Raw genomic sequence first — 17,571 nt, 5'->3', positions numbered from 1 at the left:
GTGGTTTTGTGAGTTTCAGTGCAGTGTAGATTTCCTGCCTGGGTGTGTCGCTTTAACTCTGATCTCTGCTGCATGTGATTGTTTATGTTGCTCAGGCTGTTTGTAGGCAAAAAGCACAAAAAAAATTCCACAGGCAATCTCCGGGCCCTTTTAACTTCAAAGGCCACCTCTCATCCCAAACTTCTGACACCATATGTAGGAGGACATGTGCAGAGGTACACAATGGAGACTGTTTTAAGGTGAAATTAAAAAAGGCTTCATTGTGCCTGTCGCTTTAAACACAGCAAAAATATATGAAAATAAGCCAAACAAAAAACCTATCTCTGCTTTGGAGACTATCTACACATGTAGCTCAGCCCTCTCTGACTGGGTTGGTTAGCTAAGCTATTTACCAGCCCCAAAATAAAAACAACATTACAGTTCCAAAAGAAAGTCTTATCTGTTCTCCTGAAGCTGTAGGGGAAGTCCTCTCTGCTCTCCTGGGTAAGCACCTTTGTGTGCTACAGAAATGTCTGTCCAGGTTTTGAGGTCTGGTCCCCTTGTCTTGCTATCAGCATACAGTCCAGTCCTTCTGCAGCTCAAGACAGCAGTTCCTCTGGTCAGTCTCCCCAATTGTGCGACTCAGGAATCTCTGCTCTGTCTCCTAGTTCAGCTCAGGTGTGAGCTAAGGAGTCTCACTTCCTGTATCAAAGGCAGGCTTTTTCTAACACCTCTAATCAGCCAGGTGCTGGTTAATTAACCAGCACACTGCTGGATTAGAGGCAAGTTTTCTGAACAGGGTAAGTCCCCTGTTACATACCTCCCCTGTTTGTGGGAAGCTCGGGCTTGCCACGGCCAAAGCCCATCCTTCCACTCTCACTCGAGATATCTCTGTGACTTGAATGAGAGTGGATGGAGGAGAACCCTCAGTCCTTCTGGGATTGGAGCCCTTCCTCCAGTTTAGTAGTGTCTCCTCCAGAAGGTGTTTGAGTCGTTCAAGGAGAACTTTTCCCAAGTACAGTTTTTCTACTGACCATGTGGTCCTGAGCTTTCCCCTGTGTCGGGCACTCCTCTATTTGTAGGCAGACTGTATGGCGACAGTCGCAGCGCGCCTATGCAAATCGCGCTCTCTCGCCATCCTTCCCATGTGCTCCACTTTAGCACAAAATGTCCATTTCCTGGTATCATCACAGCGCCCTATAACAGCCATTTGAGCCCTCAGTTCTTGAAGCTGTCTTCCTGCACTTTTCCCATTCAACGTAGTCGCCATTTCAGCTTCTTTGGGATTGAGTTGCGATTCCAGCTCCATTTCCAGAGAATGGTCAGTCTCCCCAATTGTGCGACTCAGGAATCTCTGCTCTGTCTCCCAGTTCAGCTCAGGTGTGAGCTAAGGAGTCTCACTTCCTGTCTCAAAGGCAGGCTTTTTCTAACACCTCTAATCAGCCAGGTGCTGGTTAATTAACCAGCACACTGCTGGATTAGAGGCAAGTTTTCTGAACAGGGTAAGTCCCCTGTTACATGGGGTGTCTTTGTTTACTGCTGTATATTTGAGGTCATTTTCCAAGTAGCATTCCAATTGACACATAAATATATACATATATAGCTGAACCGCGTTATAACGCTGTGCTTGGGGTCCACATAATGCGACTGCGTTATAACGGGTATCACGGGGGGGGGGGAATGGCCGCCCGATCAGGGGTTCCATGTTCGCTGGAGGGGGAGAGCTGGGGTAGTTAGCAGGACGAGGCTCCGGTGGGAGAAAGACAGGAAGTGCCGCTGGGTCTGGCGAACCAGTAATAAAAAATTGTGTATGTGTGTTTTCCCACTAAATGGAACCTGCTTTGATCACTTATAAAAAAAAAAACATTTTGCAAGGAAGGATGGTAGCAACTCCTAGTAGCTGAGATAAAGTGATTTTGGCTGCAAAATGTCAGCTATTTCATTGGGGGATATATATATATATATATATATATATATATATATATATATATATATATATATATATTAGAGCTTCTAACGATTAGTTACATTGACAATAACCACATATGAACTAAACTGGACATGTTCTGTTATGAACCTTCAACACCTTAATTCAAGAGTCATACAGGTCTACAGATGAACCAACTATCAGCCTTTATGAACTAGGGAGGCTACAGAAGAGTTTGGATAATGATCAAAAATTTCCGGAGTGCAACATTTCCAAGAACTCTGTAAAACGCTATAGAGTAAGAGTGTGTGTGTGGGTGTGTGTGGGTGTGTGTGTGTGTGTGTGTGTCTCCGTGTGTGTCCATTAGCAATAAAGCATTGAAAAATTTAAATGCAGCTTAGCTTTTTAAAAACGGGAGCCACGCTCAGACTGCATTATAAGCGTTCCGCATTGTAGTGGATCGCGCTATAACAGGGTTCGGCTGTATAGTGCTGTGGGTCTGGGTTTTGAGCTTGCTGAGATTGTGTATGTCTAATTGTAAGATACTGTATGTCCCTCTGTAGTTTTACATGAGTTTTTGAATAAGCAAATCTCTTCTTCAGAGATTCTTCTCTTATATTGGCTATATTTTCCCAAATGTTTATCTGGAGGAACTAGGGATTTCGATGATTTAAGTTGTGTAACCAATATAATATTAACATAGGAAAACAAGAACAAATTCTTAGAGAAACAAGCCAGTTGCAAAAAATAATACTTTACTGGAAAACAGTAATCCACATATAAAGAAGTGAGTCCAAAATTACAAAATGCATCAATACTTTAACAATAATACTATGAACCAAAAACACAGAAATAAAGGACATATGGTCAAAAAAAGGAAATAGACAATAAGGAGAAATATTTATTAGCCAAACGAGTGCATGGGGTCTCAAAAAAATTCTGGGGCCATCATTCTAAAATCCCAGGAACGTGGAAGCAGAAGGGACTATCGAATTACAATATTGTACTACTCATTTTCTTAGTAATACATTCTTATTTCCATAGAAATGGAAATAGAATTCCATTGAAATTGCAAAGATACTCTCATTTATTATTCACCAAGCCAAAGTCCCATCTGGACTCAGTCTTCTGCCCTATAACGTCTGATAAGGAAGACTCACAACCATACTGAGTGGATCACAGTACTTCATGTGTTGCCTATGGAAAGAAAGACGAGAGGCGATCCAGAAGGCCAACCATAAGTTTTAGCGAGTGCTTTTCCCTAGGATATGTGCACATCTGTTATAACACAGAAGGAAGTAATTGTGCTCTTTTGTCATCTATTAATCTGTAAAAATATTTTTTCTTTTTTGCAAAAAAAAATAAGTTTGACATGATTGACAAATTTACTGCAGTCTCATTTCCAGAAAATATCCAAATTAATACATGCAACATTTTTAGAGCATGGAAATGTAAATTTGGTTGGCATCATTGGCCAACATGTCATGATAATACTGAAATATATTACATTATTATTAACAATAAATCCAATGTGAAGAATGTGATATGTTGTCACACAGTCATAAGTACAGTACCTGCGATATGTAATTATTGATAAAACAAGTGAAAAGCTTTTTATACCATTTATTTCCTGGGTGTCTTCCCATGGCAGCACATGCTATGCTTTAGGAAGATGCCATTGTATCTGTAACCAGGAATCAGTAAAGTTGTGTAGGCAGAGAGGATATCCCACATGAAACCCTTCCTACCTACAAGTCTTTTTATACCTAACTTGGTAGGGGTTTCCGTGAGGATTGTCCCTGCAAGTCTCTTACCTGCTCCTCTTGACTCCCCTTGATGTCACAGACAAGGGACCGATAGTCCCCTTGGAGAGCATTGTTTCAGATCTGCGACATCCCTCTGCACAGCGTCTCCATTCACAGGAGTCACATGGGAGTATGCATATGCACCAATTGATGTCAGACCTTCAACATGGTATGCAGCAAAGCATTGTTACCTCTCAAAAGAATACAAACATTATTCTATGTTCTTACAGACAGTAAAAAATTCAGAATTATTCACAGCAGAAAACTGTATGAAGCTCTTGGGATTCAGGTTCATGGCAATAAACACAGTGCAGTGGTCAAGGCTATATAAGCATCATCTTTAAAATAACTTTTTTTAAACCTGGGACAAAAATGTGAACAATCCCAGACAGAATATTTTCTATCACGGTAAGTAAGTAAGACACACCTTATTCTGCTGGAACCACAAGTCAAATCTTTCATCTGGGGTGCCACTAGAAGAAAAAGATTGAACCAGAGTCTCTACATCTATAGACACAGGTCAGACCGTAACAAAACTCTGTCCTGGATTTCCTCTTACCTCCTCCATCGCACTTTTAGTGTCTCGTTTGCCAAAACCTCCTCCACCTCTGTCGATCTCTCTGTGAGTGTACCCCATGGGTCTTTCTTGAGACTGTTTCTCTTTTCTCTTAACACACTCTCTCTAGGTGACCTTATTACATATATAGGGTTCAAATATCACCTCTATGCTGATGACACACAAATTTAACTTTCAACCCCTGACCTTACACCTGCTGTACAGACCAAAGTCTCTGAATGTCTCTCTGCTATATCATCCTGGATGGCCATCCGCCAACTCAATCTTAACATGTCAAAGATGGAGAGCCCTCAGACTTCCTCCCATACCAGGCCCTACTGCTTTCTTATACATAACTGTTGGCAGTACTATCATACACCCAGTATCACAAGCACGCTGCCTAGCAGTCACATTTTACTCCTTTATCACATTCTCCTCTCAAATTCACAATGTAGATAAAAACTGTCATTTTTTCCTCCTTAACATTGCAAAGATATGACCATTCTTTGTCGTTGTACTGCTAACCATCTAACGCTGGCCCTCATTCTCTCCCATCTCGACTATTTTAACCTTCTCTTTCCAGCCTTCCGGCCTCTCACCTGTCTCCTCTACAATCTACCCTAAATAATGCTGCTAGAGGCATTTTACTCTCTTCTAAATCTGTCTCTGCGTCTCTCCTGCTGAAATTCCTCTCCTGGCTTCCTATTAAACTTTGTATCACTTACAAAAGTCGCCTCCTGTCTTTTAAAGCTATACACTCTCCTGCCCCTCCTTACATCTCCGCCCTAATTTCTTGTTATACACCTGCCCAAGTTTTGCTTTCTGCTCAAGGACGTCTTCTATCTACCCCTTTTGTATCTAAAATGCTCTCCCGCCTAAAACCATTCTCACTCACTGCCCCACATCTCTGGAATGTCCTTCCCCTCAATATCCGACTGGCACCCCCTCTCCAGCTTTAGGATCTTTCTTAAAACCCACCTCTTTAACAAATCATATGAGTAGCTCGAACGAAGACCTCTCAGTGAAGGGAGTAGAACAGCGGGCACTGCTAGCAAAAATGATGAGGCTGGACTCCGCTAAAAAATGCCTTTATTTAAACCATGAGCAAAAATCGGATTAAGAGGGAGAGACCCCCCTGTGCGCTCTCCACGTGTTGATACTATACATCTCATATGCACTGACCTTGACCCCTTGCAGACGTACTTACCATAACACCCTCCAACTGTCAATGCACATTCTCCCTACTTGCCACTTAGATTGTAAGCTCTTCGGGGCAGGGACTCCCTTGCTTATTGTTACCTTCATGTCAGAAGCGCTTTTTCCCACTATATGTTATAATATTGTCACATGTATTGCTGCTGTGAAGCTCTATGTACCTAGATGGCACCACATAAATAAAGATATTCATACATCCCGGATGGGAACTACACCTGGAGGTGACTGTAGCCCAAAGTCGTGGTCAGCATTTGAAGATGGCCTTCTTATAAATCAGCTAGGGATGAGAGCAAAATTATATGGAATTACGTACATGGTTTGAAAGCTGGTCACCTGAATTTGGACTAGAAACCAATTATGATAACCTCGAACAACAAGGCTATAGTAGCCTTGCAAACAAGGAGGTACAAAGAGTTTGACACTGATAAGAGAAGTGTTTGCATGTCATTGTTTGGGCGGATTGTATACCGCAAAACGGATTTTGGGGGGGAAATGCGAGAAAATCCGGGTAACGGATTTGGGCGGATTCGCCCATCCCTAGATTGGAGTTTATCCAGCATGCTCAGATTGTGTATGTCTAATCATAAAATGATGTACCTATGTAGTTTCCTGGTAGGATAGTCTCTCTGCTTACACAATGTATAAGAAGGGGCGTATTCACATAGCATGGACTGGCATGGAAACCTACAGGAAAAGAGAATAGCATAAATAAATTCCCTCTATTAATACTAGTTTATTTGAAAGAAATGCCTAGGAACCAGATTCAGTGTTCTGCAATAAATAGCCATTGTGCATGAAGTTCCTTTTTATAGATTTTAGATTGCATTCTATTTTGAACTATGTGGATATGTATCAAGATAATTCGCTGTGCTAAGGAATAAATTGCATCAGTTTGATCTTACTTCAGATGTACAAAAGTTGAGTTTGCACTACTTACTCCTGCCACTAATCTCATAGACACAGACGTTCACACAGCCTCAAACCTGTCAGGTTTAATTAACACAGTGAAACGGGAAAACCGTAAACTTTACATACACATATTTTGAAACCTCCCATTAAAATATTTCACTGAACAGCTCCTAAAACCACTTCCCAACAAAAGCAGAGGGAAGTTGACACAATGGCCCTTATATACTAAGCATTACTATATACCAGCGGTGTGCAAACTGGGGGTGTGCCCCCAAGGGGGGGGGGGCAAGATTGTTCAGGGGGGGCACGGCGGTTGTAGAGGCCCCGCGCTCTTCCCCCAAGGCACTTAAATGAATGCCGGGGGATCGCGTGAGGCCTCTGCAAATTCACTTACCTTCTCTTCGGTAACGCGGCACCAAATGATGCCGCGGGTCATCTGATGTCACGGTGGTATGGCAACGTGACTCTGTGGCATCGTTTGACGCTGAAGAGAAGGTAAGGGAGGGGGGGGCGTGAGCAGGGAGGAAAAGATTGCGCACCCCTGCTATATACCATAGTACCCTTACCTGTGTTATTCATTTGAATGGACCATAAGGTGTCTCTTGGCATCGTACTACTTAGTAGATATGAGCCTAAACTGGTTTATACAAGATGCTGGGGTATGCCACATGAAATTAACTTTTTCAGAATTAACTTCACATTTGCGCGTTACAATGACGCAATAAACCATTATCCTCGCCATACTGTACATTCACCATTGGAGTGTGAGAAAAGTTTAAAAATATACTAAATACTTCTATTCCTATCTTGAGTTCTCTAAAATATAGTTTTATATATTCTAATTTGTTATTGTTCCTCACTGGGGTCCAATGGTGCTACACAATGTTTGACAGGACCGGGGCCTGTTTTATAGTTTAGACGTTGCCGCATTGTAATAAAGACGATGCGTGGCACCATCACTATTTTTAGAACGTAGACCTCAAGTCAGAGTTTGGTGCAACGGAGTTGCAACAAATGGTTCTTAAGATATTATGAGGTCTTAGATTAGCGCCATTGGCTACATATAATTTTTTTTATGCACAATTATACTTGTGCGTAAATATTATCTCTGCGCCAAATAAGCCAGCGTTGCTTCAGGAAAACGGTACACACCTTATGAAATGTTACTTTTAGGGGCCTCCCTTCAGCCCGCAACAAGTCTGCACACTGAGCGGAAAAGCGAGCACAACTTGTGCATGGGAAATACATGAACTCTATAAATTCCCCTCTCTTCTTCTGTGGGGTCGAGCTCTATTATCCTGAAGAACAAGCATTGCCAGGTAGCACCTGCGTAGGAAAAATGCAGGAATTTCAGCCACAGCTTCCAAAAATAGTGCTGGAAATGAATCTTATAGTGCAGCCATGTTTGCACCTGCTCCCTGTTTGCACAGTGTTTTGTGCCTATTTTTGGGCAACTCTAAATCAGGGTCTTATTTTTACGAGGCACAAACCATCATTGAGTGCTTCCTAAATGAGTTTGCGCAAGGCCTCCACTGTCGTTAGCCAACTTTAAATTGCCATCATGTCATTTTAATATTTTAGTCCTTAGGACCGGTATACCACATATTCAGTATGCAGTTTTTGATGTACCTAATGTATTCACCGTTTTAATATATTGTCTTAAAAACATTTTTTTACTGTTATTTTATTGGGACTACTATGATTTACGCAGTCAAGTGTAATATTTATTTCACAGAGGTCTCAAATCAAAATACAACATGCCTAAATAACATGACCCTAATTGTATGGCCAGAGGTCACGAGCTATAGTAATTACTTGTATTCCTTTTGCAGGTACACGTGACAGCACTGCAGCTATGAGCGGGATTTTAAAGAGGAAATTTGAAGAAGTCGATGGTTCCTCACCCTGCTCTTCTGTTCAGGAATCAGATGATGATATTTCCAGTAGTGAAAGTGCAGACAGCAGCGACAGTGTCAATCCATCCAGTTCTGGTCACTTTACACGTAAGATTGACTTATTTTAAAGCATTTCAGCAGGAAAAATACATAAAAGATAAATATCTCATTTTGAATACAGAGAAAATATGTACAGTACACTAGCATTATATTAAGCAGAACCAACATTTGCAGATTTGACTATGGTAGGACAGATTGGCAGTCTTAAATGATATACTGTACTGTAAAGTTGTCTTAATATTGGTTTTGAGAGAATTACATAAATCATACCAGAAAATTGGGTCCAGTATAAAAAATAGGGACCAAGTCTCCATTTCGTGGGAGTGGGTTGGTAAGCAGTAACATACTGTGCACCATATTATCATTGGCTTTTATTAGCAGAATATTTTTCTACAGAAAGATACATTTGTACAATATATGGTATAGCCAGTTTGGGAGTTACACCAATATTCAAAGCAACCTAATTAGGACTACTGTGCTTTATTGTCAGACACGCCAAAATATCCCTTTTTTAGTTGCAGGAAAAAAAGCAGCGACTCGGGGTTCACCGCCGATTTGCCATGCATTAAGTCAGTGTGCATTGCAATTTAATTTACTATGCGTATTTGCCAAATTTTCTAATCTCTAGGTTTGCTTATAAAATTCTCTAAAATCGCAACATCCACTTTATTCTGAGGCGATTTAACAGGGCACGCCCGCTGTTTCTCTGACTGGCGAGATTTCTCCAAAAGCTTTCTAATTTCAAAGAAGATACAGTACACTTGCCTTGCACATAGGGTTGCCAGGTGTCCGGTATTGAACTGGACTGTCCTGTATTTGGATACTCTGTCCATTAAAAAATGAGAGGTACTGTAATACTGGACATGTATGCGTCCGGTATTTTACTCCCTGGACATAGTGACCTGACGCACCTTTCACCATTGAGTCCAGTATTTTTGGAGAAGCCGCCTGGCAACCCTACTTGCACTCCTTGCGTGAAAATGGCATATACCACCGGTAACAGCCTCACCTCACAACTACCACCAGCATGAATCTGAATACAAAAAAGATGAAGTTAGATGCACACATATAATATAATGGTCAACTCCGAGCATTTAGTGATGTAATGAGATCAAGTGCACAAAGTTTCGGGGTACAAAGCTTACTAATTTGGCAAAATGTGTAGTCTTTTGGCTGTTAGCGAAATGTCCCACAGGGCATTGAATTTGGGGGGAGGGGGTGAAATGCTTAAAATTCTCCAACTGTATTGTGGACAGTTTCATTCATCTGTATTCAAGACAAAATTTATACATTGAGAAATATGTGTTACATTTACAGCGACAGAAACAATACCATGTGTGCTGAGTCACATGGTGCTGTGATATGCATAGCAGCTATGATAAAATACACCAAGGGTGCTCAAATCAGTCTACTAGCCCAGCCACCCCCCCCCCCCCCCCCCTAAGAGGTCAGGTTTTCAGGATAGCTCAGCTTCAGCACGGGTGGCTGAAGCAGTGAAATCCTGAAAACCTGACCTGTTGGATGGGGGGGGGCTTTAAGACTGGAATTGAGCACCCTGAAAAACACAATTGTGGAAATCTTTAATGAGCCCTGCAAATGTGTTTAGCATCCAGCTTTCTCCAATGCAGTTAATTATTAGTTAATTTCCCAATCAAGTGTGTGGCATCAAGGATATACAGCATAAGTAAAAATTAAAGCATTGTTGATTCATTGGCAAAAGTAGGGATTAATGCACTTATGCCTCTCTGCTATCTGCATTAGGAAATGAATTGGAAGAATACCGGTTCAAGTAGATGGCTTTCCTTGTTTTCTTTATAAGGCAACACGAAGCATGTACTGGAGAACGCAATATTTCCATAAGTGAGAGTGAAGCATTTTACCCTCTAAGGAGCTTAGTGGCAGGCTGCCAATCACATAGCAGCATTTGGCTTTAGTTACTGCTTGGCTTCTGCAGATATAGTTTTATTCTCTGTATAATAAGCCAACAATTTCTTCGAGAAAAACATCTGCATATGAGGATATAAAAATAGCTTTTCTTATCTGTCTGCAAAAAAAAAAAAAATACCACACACAATAATAAAGATGAGGTTTGCACAGGATCAAAGTCCTTCTCACAGTCTGCATTTGTTTTCATGCAGTGGGAGAGTACATTAATGCATAATGAATAAACGAATATAAAATCATATTCACAATAATGCTAGTTTCCTCCCTGACTTTTGAGTACTTCAGTATTAGGACCTTTTTTTATTTGGACTAAAAATGGATACAGTATTATAAGACAAGCTTCCGAGGCAGGGCCATAGCTCTTGGGGGGGCCCGCTCAGGGCTGCCGACAGGGGCGAGAGCCGAGATATTTGGGCTGCCGACAGGGGCGAGAGCCGAGATATTTGGCCCAGCCGTCTAGCCGACGACCAAAGAAGTCAGGGCCCCCTTCCTCCTCCGGTCCCCTTAACAACCGCTTGCGGCTGGATCGGGAGCTAAGGGGAGGAGTTTGCAGAGAGCAGGCAGCAGAGGCTGGGGGCGGAACTGAGGCAGAGAGCTGCAGAGCTCTGCCCGCCCCTGCTCTCTGTGACATCAGGGGGAGGCATTACTATGTGCTGCTGTGTGTGTCAGTTTGCTGTGTGTATTTGTGTGTCAGTTTGTTGTGCGTGTGTGTGTCAATTTGCTTTGTGTGTTTCAGTGTGCTGTGTGTAAATGTGTCAGTTACCGTTTGCTCTGTCAGTGGGCTGCGTGCCTGTCAGCGGGCTGCGTGCCTGTCAGTGGGCTGCGTGCCTGTCAGTGGGCTGCGTGCCTGTCAGTGTGCCTCAGTCTGTTAGTGTGCTGTGTGTCCCTCAGTCTGTCAGTGTGCTGTGTGTCTGTCAATGTGATGGGTACCTCAGTGCAAGCAATTGAGGTAGCACGTGATAACAATCTTTATATTAGAGCATTTTAAAAATATTTTGTCATTCTTTACACAGTTGTCTATAGTCAACTGTATTAAAAGAAGAAATTACTGTGCAGTATACCAGGGGAGCGCAAACTTTTTCAGCTGCGCTCCATTGCCTGCTCCCTCTTGCTTTCGCGCCCCCTCACCTTGCCACGTCACGTGACCCTGCTGCCATGGAGATGGACGTGTGATGTCACTCTGCATTGCACAGCGGCGTCATTTGACGCACCTGCAGCTCTTTGGAATTCCGGTAAGTTAGTTGCAGAGGCCTCATGCGATCCCCCGGCATTTAATTTAAATGCCCGGGGGAAGAAGGCGGGACCTCTGCAACCACCCGCGCCCCCCCCCCCCCAGACAAATCTCCTGCCCCCCAGTTTGCGCACCCCAGCAGTATACTGTTCACCAGTGTTTTTCAACCACTTGTGTGTGTGTGGGGGGGGGGTTATTGTAGTGTGCGTGTAGGTGGTTATTCTAATTTGTGTATTGGAGGAGTGTACTGTATTGTAGGGGGGAATTGTATGTGTGTGGGGGGAAATTGTGTGTGTGTGACCAGCCTAGGGGGCAATTAATTTGGAGGGGAGGATTGAGGGAGCTGGATTGAGCTTGGAATGGGGGGGTGGGGGATACTGAGTGATAGCCGAGTGGGAGGGGGGGGAGTGAGGAAGAGTGTGAGAGGAAAAAGGGGGTAGTGAGGGAGGAGGTGTAAGAGGGTGGAGAGAATACACGAGGAGAGAGGGGTGGATGTATTTGTAACCATGTATTATTTGTCATCTTAAATCTGTGCCCAGGACATACTTGAAAATGAGAGGTAACTCAATCAGTGGTGGGATTCAGAAATTTTAGCAACCAGTTCTCTCTTACCTTTTTCATAGTGAAAAATCACCATCATCAGCTCTTCCCCTCATCATCAGCTTCTCCCCCTCATCATAAGATCTCCCCCTGTCCTAACCATCATCACCACATCTCCCACAGTCCCCCTCATCATCTTCACCATAACATCTGCCCAGTCCCCCTCATCATCAGCACCATCACATCTTCCCTAGTCCTCTTCCTCATCATCACATCTCCCCTAGTCCCCCTCAGCATCCTCAGATCTCCCCCAGCCCCCCTCATCATCACATCTCCCCTAGCCCAACTCACATCTTTCCCAGACCACCTCAAATCTCTCCCAGCCCCCCTCACATCTCTTCCAGCCCCCTCACATCTCACATCTCTCCCAGCCCCCCTCACATCTCCCCCAGCCCCCCTCACATCTCACATATCTCCCAGCCCCCTCACATCTCTCCCAGCCCCCCTCACATCTCTCCCTGCCCCACTCACATCTTTCCCAGCCCCACTCACATCTCCCTCAGACCCACTCACATTTCCCTCAGACCCACTAACATCTCCCTCAGACCCCCTCACATCTCTCCCTTCCCCCCCTCACATCTCCTCCAGCCACTCACATCTCTCCCAGTCCTCCCCCCCCCCCATCCATGCCTACCTGGGTGAACACAGGCATGGGGAGGGCTCCCCCGGCTTAAAGAATTAGCCAGTAGTAGAATCTCTTCAGTCAGAGCTGGAGCAGCATGAGGTGAGGAGCGCTCTATAGCTGCAGACACCGGAAGTTCCGGGTCAGACTGCTAGATGGCACACCTCCCTTGCAGTTTGCTCTTACTCTCATTCAAGTGATTCTACTACCGGCTAATACTTTAAGCCCGTCGTCGAATACTGCTGCGGCCGAGTTTATTCGAGCATTTGCCCGTTCTCGGCCGCAGCAGTTACCTGGCGCGCGCCGGAGGGTGCCGGGCGCGCGCCGAAGCAGCGGAGGAGAGGCCCGCCGATCGCAGCTTCCCCCTCTCCTCTCCGGGTCCGCCGGGTCCCCCGGAACCCCCTGCCGCCGTCCCCCACATCGCGGGACACTCCCTCGGGGAGCCCTGGACGCGCGTGCAGGGGGCGCAGGCACCCGATGACGCGTGACCGCGCATCGGAGGCGCGCGGCACGCCGAGGGGCTGCCACTTGCAAGCCGGGAAATCTCCCGGCTTGCGGAACTGGCCACACTTCAATAAAGTGTGTCGCCAGTGTACCATCTTCCGCCACCGCCTCCGCATACCATCTTCCGCCGCTGACGCATACTATCTACCACAGCCTGTTAAGCACCGGTTCAGCGAACTTCAGGGATCCTAGGAACAGGTTCGCATGAACCGGTGAGAACCGTCTGAATCCCACCACTGCTCTCAATGTATTACTTCCTGGTAAAACATTTTATAAATAAAATAAATAGAAGAGAGTGAGGAGGTGTAAAAGAAGGGGGGGGGGGCTCGCAGGCTGCCAACACACTGGGGGGTGGGAGAATCTACGGAATATGTTCACTCATAATAGGGCCTTGAAAAATTTTTTGCCCTGGAACCCGCGCATGTCTGGCTAAGCCACTGTTCCAAGGGTTTTCTCTCTTCCTCAGGTCGAGCAGTTCTGATTTACAAAGATTCCATGAGTTAAACACAGATGTAATAAAACAAACAAAAAAACAGATAACCATCTAAGGCAGATGATGCATTTGGCTTTTGTAATTCTGTGTTTTTAAATGTAGCAAAAATAGGCATCCGTATACCAATGCCAATATGGATTCAGTTCTGTGTGCAGTTGGTTGTTCAATCTGTCTAAAATGGCAGACGGCATCATTTGCATTCTGGATTGAAACCTTTCCTCCAGATGCAGGGGCAGCATGTGGCATTGCTGTTTATATGTTCAGTGTCATCACTTCAGTGCATCAATGTCTGCATTTAGCTATCTCCACACTTGCTAAGTATTTCCACTGTCTGTATTTTCAGAAATAAGAAAATATTAGTTTAGGGTTTCAGAAATAGCAGTCATGTGTGTCAGAAGAGGTATGTTCGAAATACTCACAGTCATTTAATGACATCGCTCTGAAGTCAGGGGTTTGGGGTAATCCATCGGAAATCCAGAATCACTCCCATATGAGTCCTTGAACATTGGCTGCTATGAAGCAGAAAAGGGGAGAGTATCATATCAGCAAAATAAAGTGTGTGTGTGTGTGTGTGTGTGTGTGTGTGTGTGTGTGTGTTTATGATGGGTGAAAAGGTGACTAAAAACCCTCCACCATATAGCATATATTCACATGTCTTAGACTAGATGAGACCCAAAAGGTCGAAATAGCTGTCTGTGAGTGGGTTCACTGGCTTGGCATCTCATCCCAGGCTGTGTTTAAAACAGTGAGCATTGGCTTAAGGGTTACATGTTATTATGGATTTAAGACAAAAGGTGGCACTGTGTGCTCACTTGCATGTCATTTCCCAGAATCCCTTGCTGCAGTGGAAGCACTGTATGCTAGGTCAGTGGTGCGCAAACTCCCAGCGCCTGCAACCCCCTTACCTGCTGCCTCCTCCGTCGCGCACCCCCCCTCGCCTCTAATAATGCATCAAATGACGCTGTGGGGTCATGTGACATCACGTCACGTGACCCGCCGCGTCATTTGAAGTCACGTCTCCATGGTAACGGGTGTCATTTGGCGCCGCGTTGCCATGGAGATGCGTGGACAAGAAGCCGGTAAGTAAATACCGCCGCACGCCCCACGCACCCCAATAAAGTCTCGCGCCCCCAGTTTGCGCACCGCTGTGCTAGGTGATAATGATGAAAAGCAGGGTTGCAGACCTGTCTAAGACATGTGAATGTGCTCACAAGTAATATTTTCATGAGAGAAAGAAAAGAGAAAGGATAAAACTGCAGCAAAGACTCCTAACATTTGAGATTTTTCATTATTAAATGTATGTTAAATATTTTCTCCCCCAAGTCCTCCGCCTACTCATCAAAGACCCAGCACATATACCAAATAGCAAAGGATTTTATTCCGTAATTGCAAATTTTGCATGTCATTTTCTTTCTGTATATTTTTTCACTTTAATGAATTGGTGACTAATGCACATTTGTGCAGTATTTTTAAAGAAATCATAGTAGAAATACATTACCTATGGGCTTGTATATTATTTTTACCTCCTAAATGCTAGCAATACTATCAGTCTCCAGCCTAGTGTCAGGCAAAGACAAAAGTAATTATTCTAAACACACTTCTAAATGGTGTTAAGCAGTATGTATGTATTGTATGTCTTTTATTTATATAGCGCCATTAGTATACGTAGCGCTTCACAGTAGCAATACACGTAACAATCATATAAATTACAAATAACAGATGATGGGAATAAGTGCTTCACACATAAAAGTAACATTTCAGAAGAGGAGTCCCTGCTCCGAAGAGCTTACAATCTAATAAGAAAATAGTATGACCCTTATAAATAATAATATCACTCTTGTACTATTTCTGTATGCACATAACTTGACCTAAAATAGACAATGTATTACTACATTTGTCTCTCCAGTAATATTAAAAACAAATTTAGTATTTACTGCAATATATAGTGTTTATTCAAAATACTAAGATGTGGCCAAGAAGCATATTAAACAATCACCAGTATATTGCAGCAAATACTACATTTATTATAATGTTGCTCATGTATAGTATATATAGATGTGTATTTGTGCATTAAGTACATTAATTTGTGCGCATATATAAAAACGTGTGCGTTAAATTTCTGGTGCATGAATAAATTTTTGCATAACCTCATCTTCATATCCTTTAAATAAACTCAATTGAACTACTTGCACTGTGCTTAATTTCCTGCAAACTAATTACAACTGACTCCCCCTCCCAAGGTTGTTAGACGACCTATTGCTACTACAGCTACTAAGCAATAATGCCTGGAATCAATTCAGGGCTTTAAAGTCACATGCCTGCACTTTCTTACTTAAAAATAGATTTAAAGAAAACTAAGCCAAACATTTCAAACAGCTTATATTCTGGGAGACTGCTAATTACCTACATCTTATCGCTTCTGTGGTTTCTGAAGAGTGTCTTTATGTAGTCTGGTGGAAGGAGAAAATATGTTAATTGGGTCTATTAATGAAACCGGTTTTATGCATATTATGCAAGCACAATTATTCTTTTCAGGCAGCTTCTCTGGTCTCGGGATTCCTGCTTTGACCCTACTATATTCTGTAAATTTTACTTTGCAGTCAGCCAATCAGCCATGTGAAACAAGAGGATTAAAATGGATGAATGCTTTATTGGCTCCAGATGTTCAGTGAATGCCACATTGTGAGTTTTGGCATTTGAACACATGCAATGCAGACAATGAGATAAAAAAACAAACTGTTTATATTTAGCCTTCCTCAACTTGTTTCTTTAATGCAAGGAGATAAAGCAGATAATTTAAGTATAAGTAGGATGTCTAAAAAATAACAATCAATTGGTACTTACGTTTATTGCCCTAACTGGCTCTCTGCTGTCCAGCAGTAAATCGTTTAATCATAGTGTCAATTTTAGGTTAAAAATACCATGACGAAAACAGTTTGTGATTATTATTTGTTTAAATCCTGTAACTAGTGCTTTATCATACAGATAGTCAATCGGCTACCTCTGTAGTGGTTCTACCCATTACTAGAAGTCATTGGAATTTATATACCAACAAGTTCTATCTGAAACTATACAAAATTGTTCAGCGATACCAGTATAATCTCTCATGAATGAGTCATAAAGTTTTTTATAGCTTAGCACTGCTTAGTAAATATGTCCCTGTATTTATTATGCATAGCAATGTATTTATTGCATGGCTGTGCTGAATAATAATGGGTTCTTTCTCTTGACATTTATGTTCTCCCAGTTTTGGGTTTTCATATCCAAGGTAGACACGACAGTAAATAGGTTTACATTGTGTACTTATACTTGTTATGCATGTTTATTTGAAGGAGGAATGAGGACTTCTGACCATGAGATGGTTCTTTAACAGATTTTAAAATGGTTAAACTAATGCAAATGCCCTTAGACTTAAAATACAGGGGAATGTATATCAAACAATACACAAATAATTTCAAGCAAACCCAACCAAAACATCAATGAAAGATTGTTTAATAATACCCATTTAATTACAGGGTAGCTGTCAGTATATTGAATGAAGGTCACTGTGACAACACATCATTCTGTTGCCTAGAGTGCAAAGAATGTCAAGCAAAGTGCAGAGATAATATGCTCAGAAATGAGGCAATGGTAACACTATAGTAAAACATGTTAAATCTAAAGTAGCATAATACATTAATTAAAATGAGGTTAACACTATATTTGAACTATATTGGACTTATTTTATAGATATATACTTCTTTCTGCCAGATATTTTCATTGTGCAAATATGCATCGTAAACATTTGTAATTCAGCATTCTGCTTTCTCATGGTGTGTCTATTTTTTCCCA

The 17,571-nt window shown here is 42.7% G+C and overlaps 1 protein-coding gene across 2 annotated transcripts in view; it reads left to right on the top strand.

The window, feature by feature from the left end:
* Positions 1-17,571, top strand: part of CSRNP3 (cysteine and serine rich nuclear protein 3) — a 116,222-nt gene that overhangs the window by 72,465 nt on the left and 26,186 nt on the right. For both annotated transcript variants that reach the window (XM_075609185.1, XM_075609184.1), the window contains exon 2: positions 8,224-8,394. In XM_075609185.1, coding sequence (XP_075465300.1) covers positions 8,247-8,394 — 148 coding nt within the window. In that variant the 5' untranslated portion in view covers positions 8,224-8,246. The remainder of the gene's footprint in view (positions 1-8,223; positions 8,395-17,571) is intronic.

This window comes from Ascaphus truei, chromosome 7 (genome assembly GCF_040206685.1).
Source record: "Ascaphus truei isolate aAscTru1 chromosome 7, aAscTru1.hap1, whole genome shotgun sequence".
Taxonomy (NCBI): Eukaryota; Metazoa; Chordata; class Amphibia; order Anura; family Ascaphidae; genus Ascaphus; species Ascaphus truei.
The sequence above is the reverse complement of the archived record's forward strand: the minus strand, read 5'-3'. Positions and strand labels throughout refer to the sequence as shown.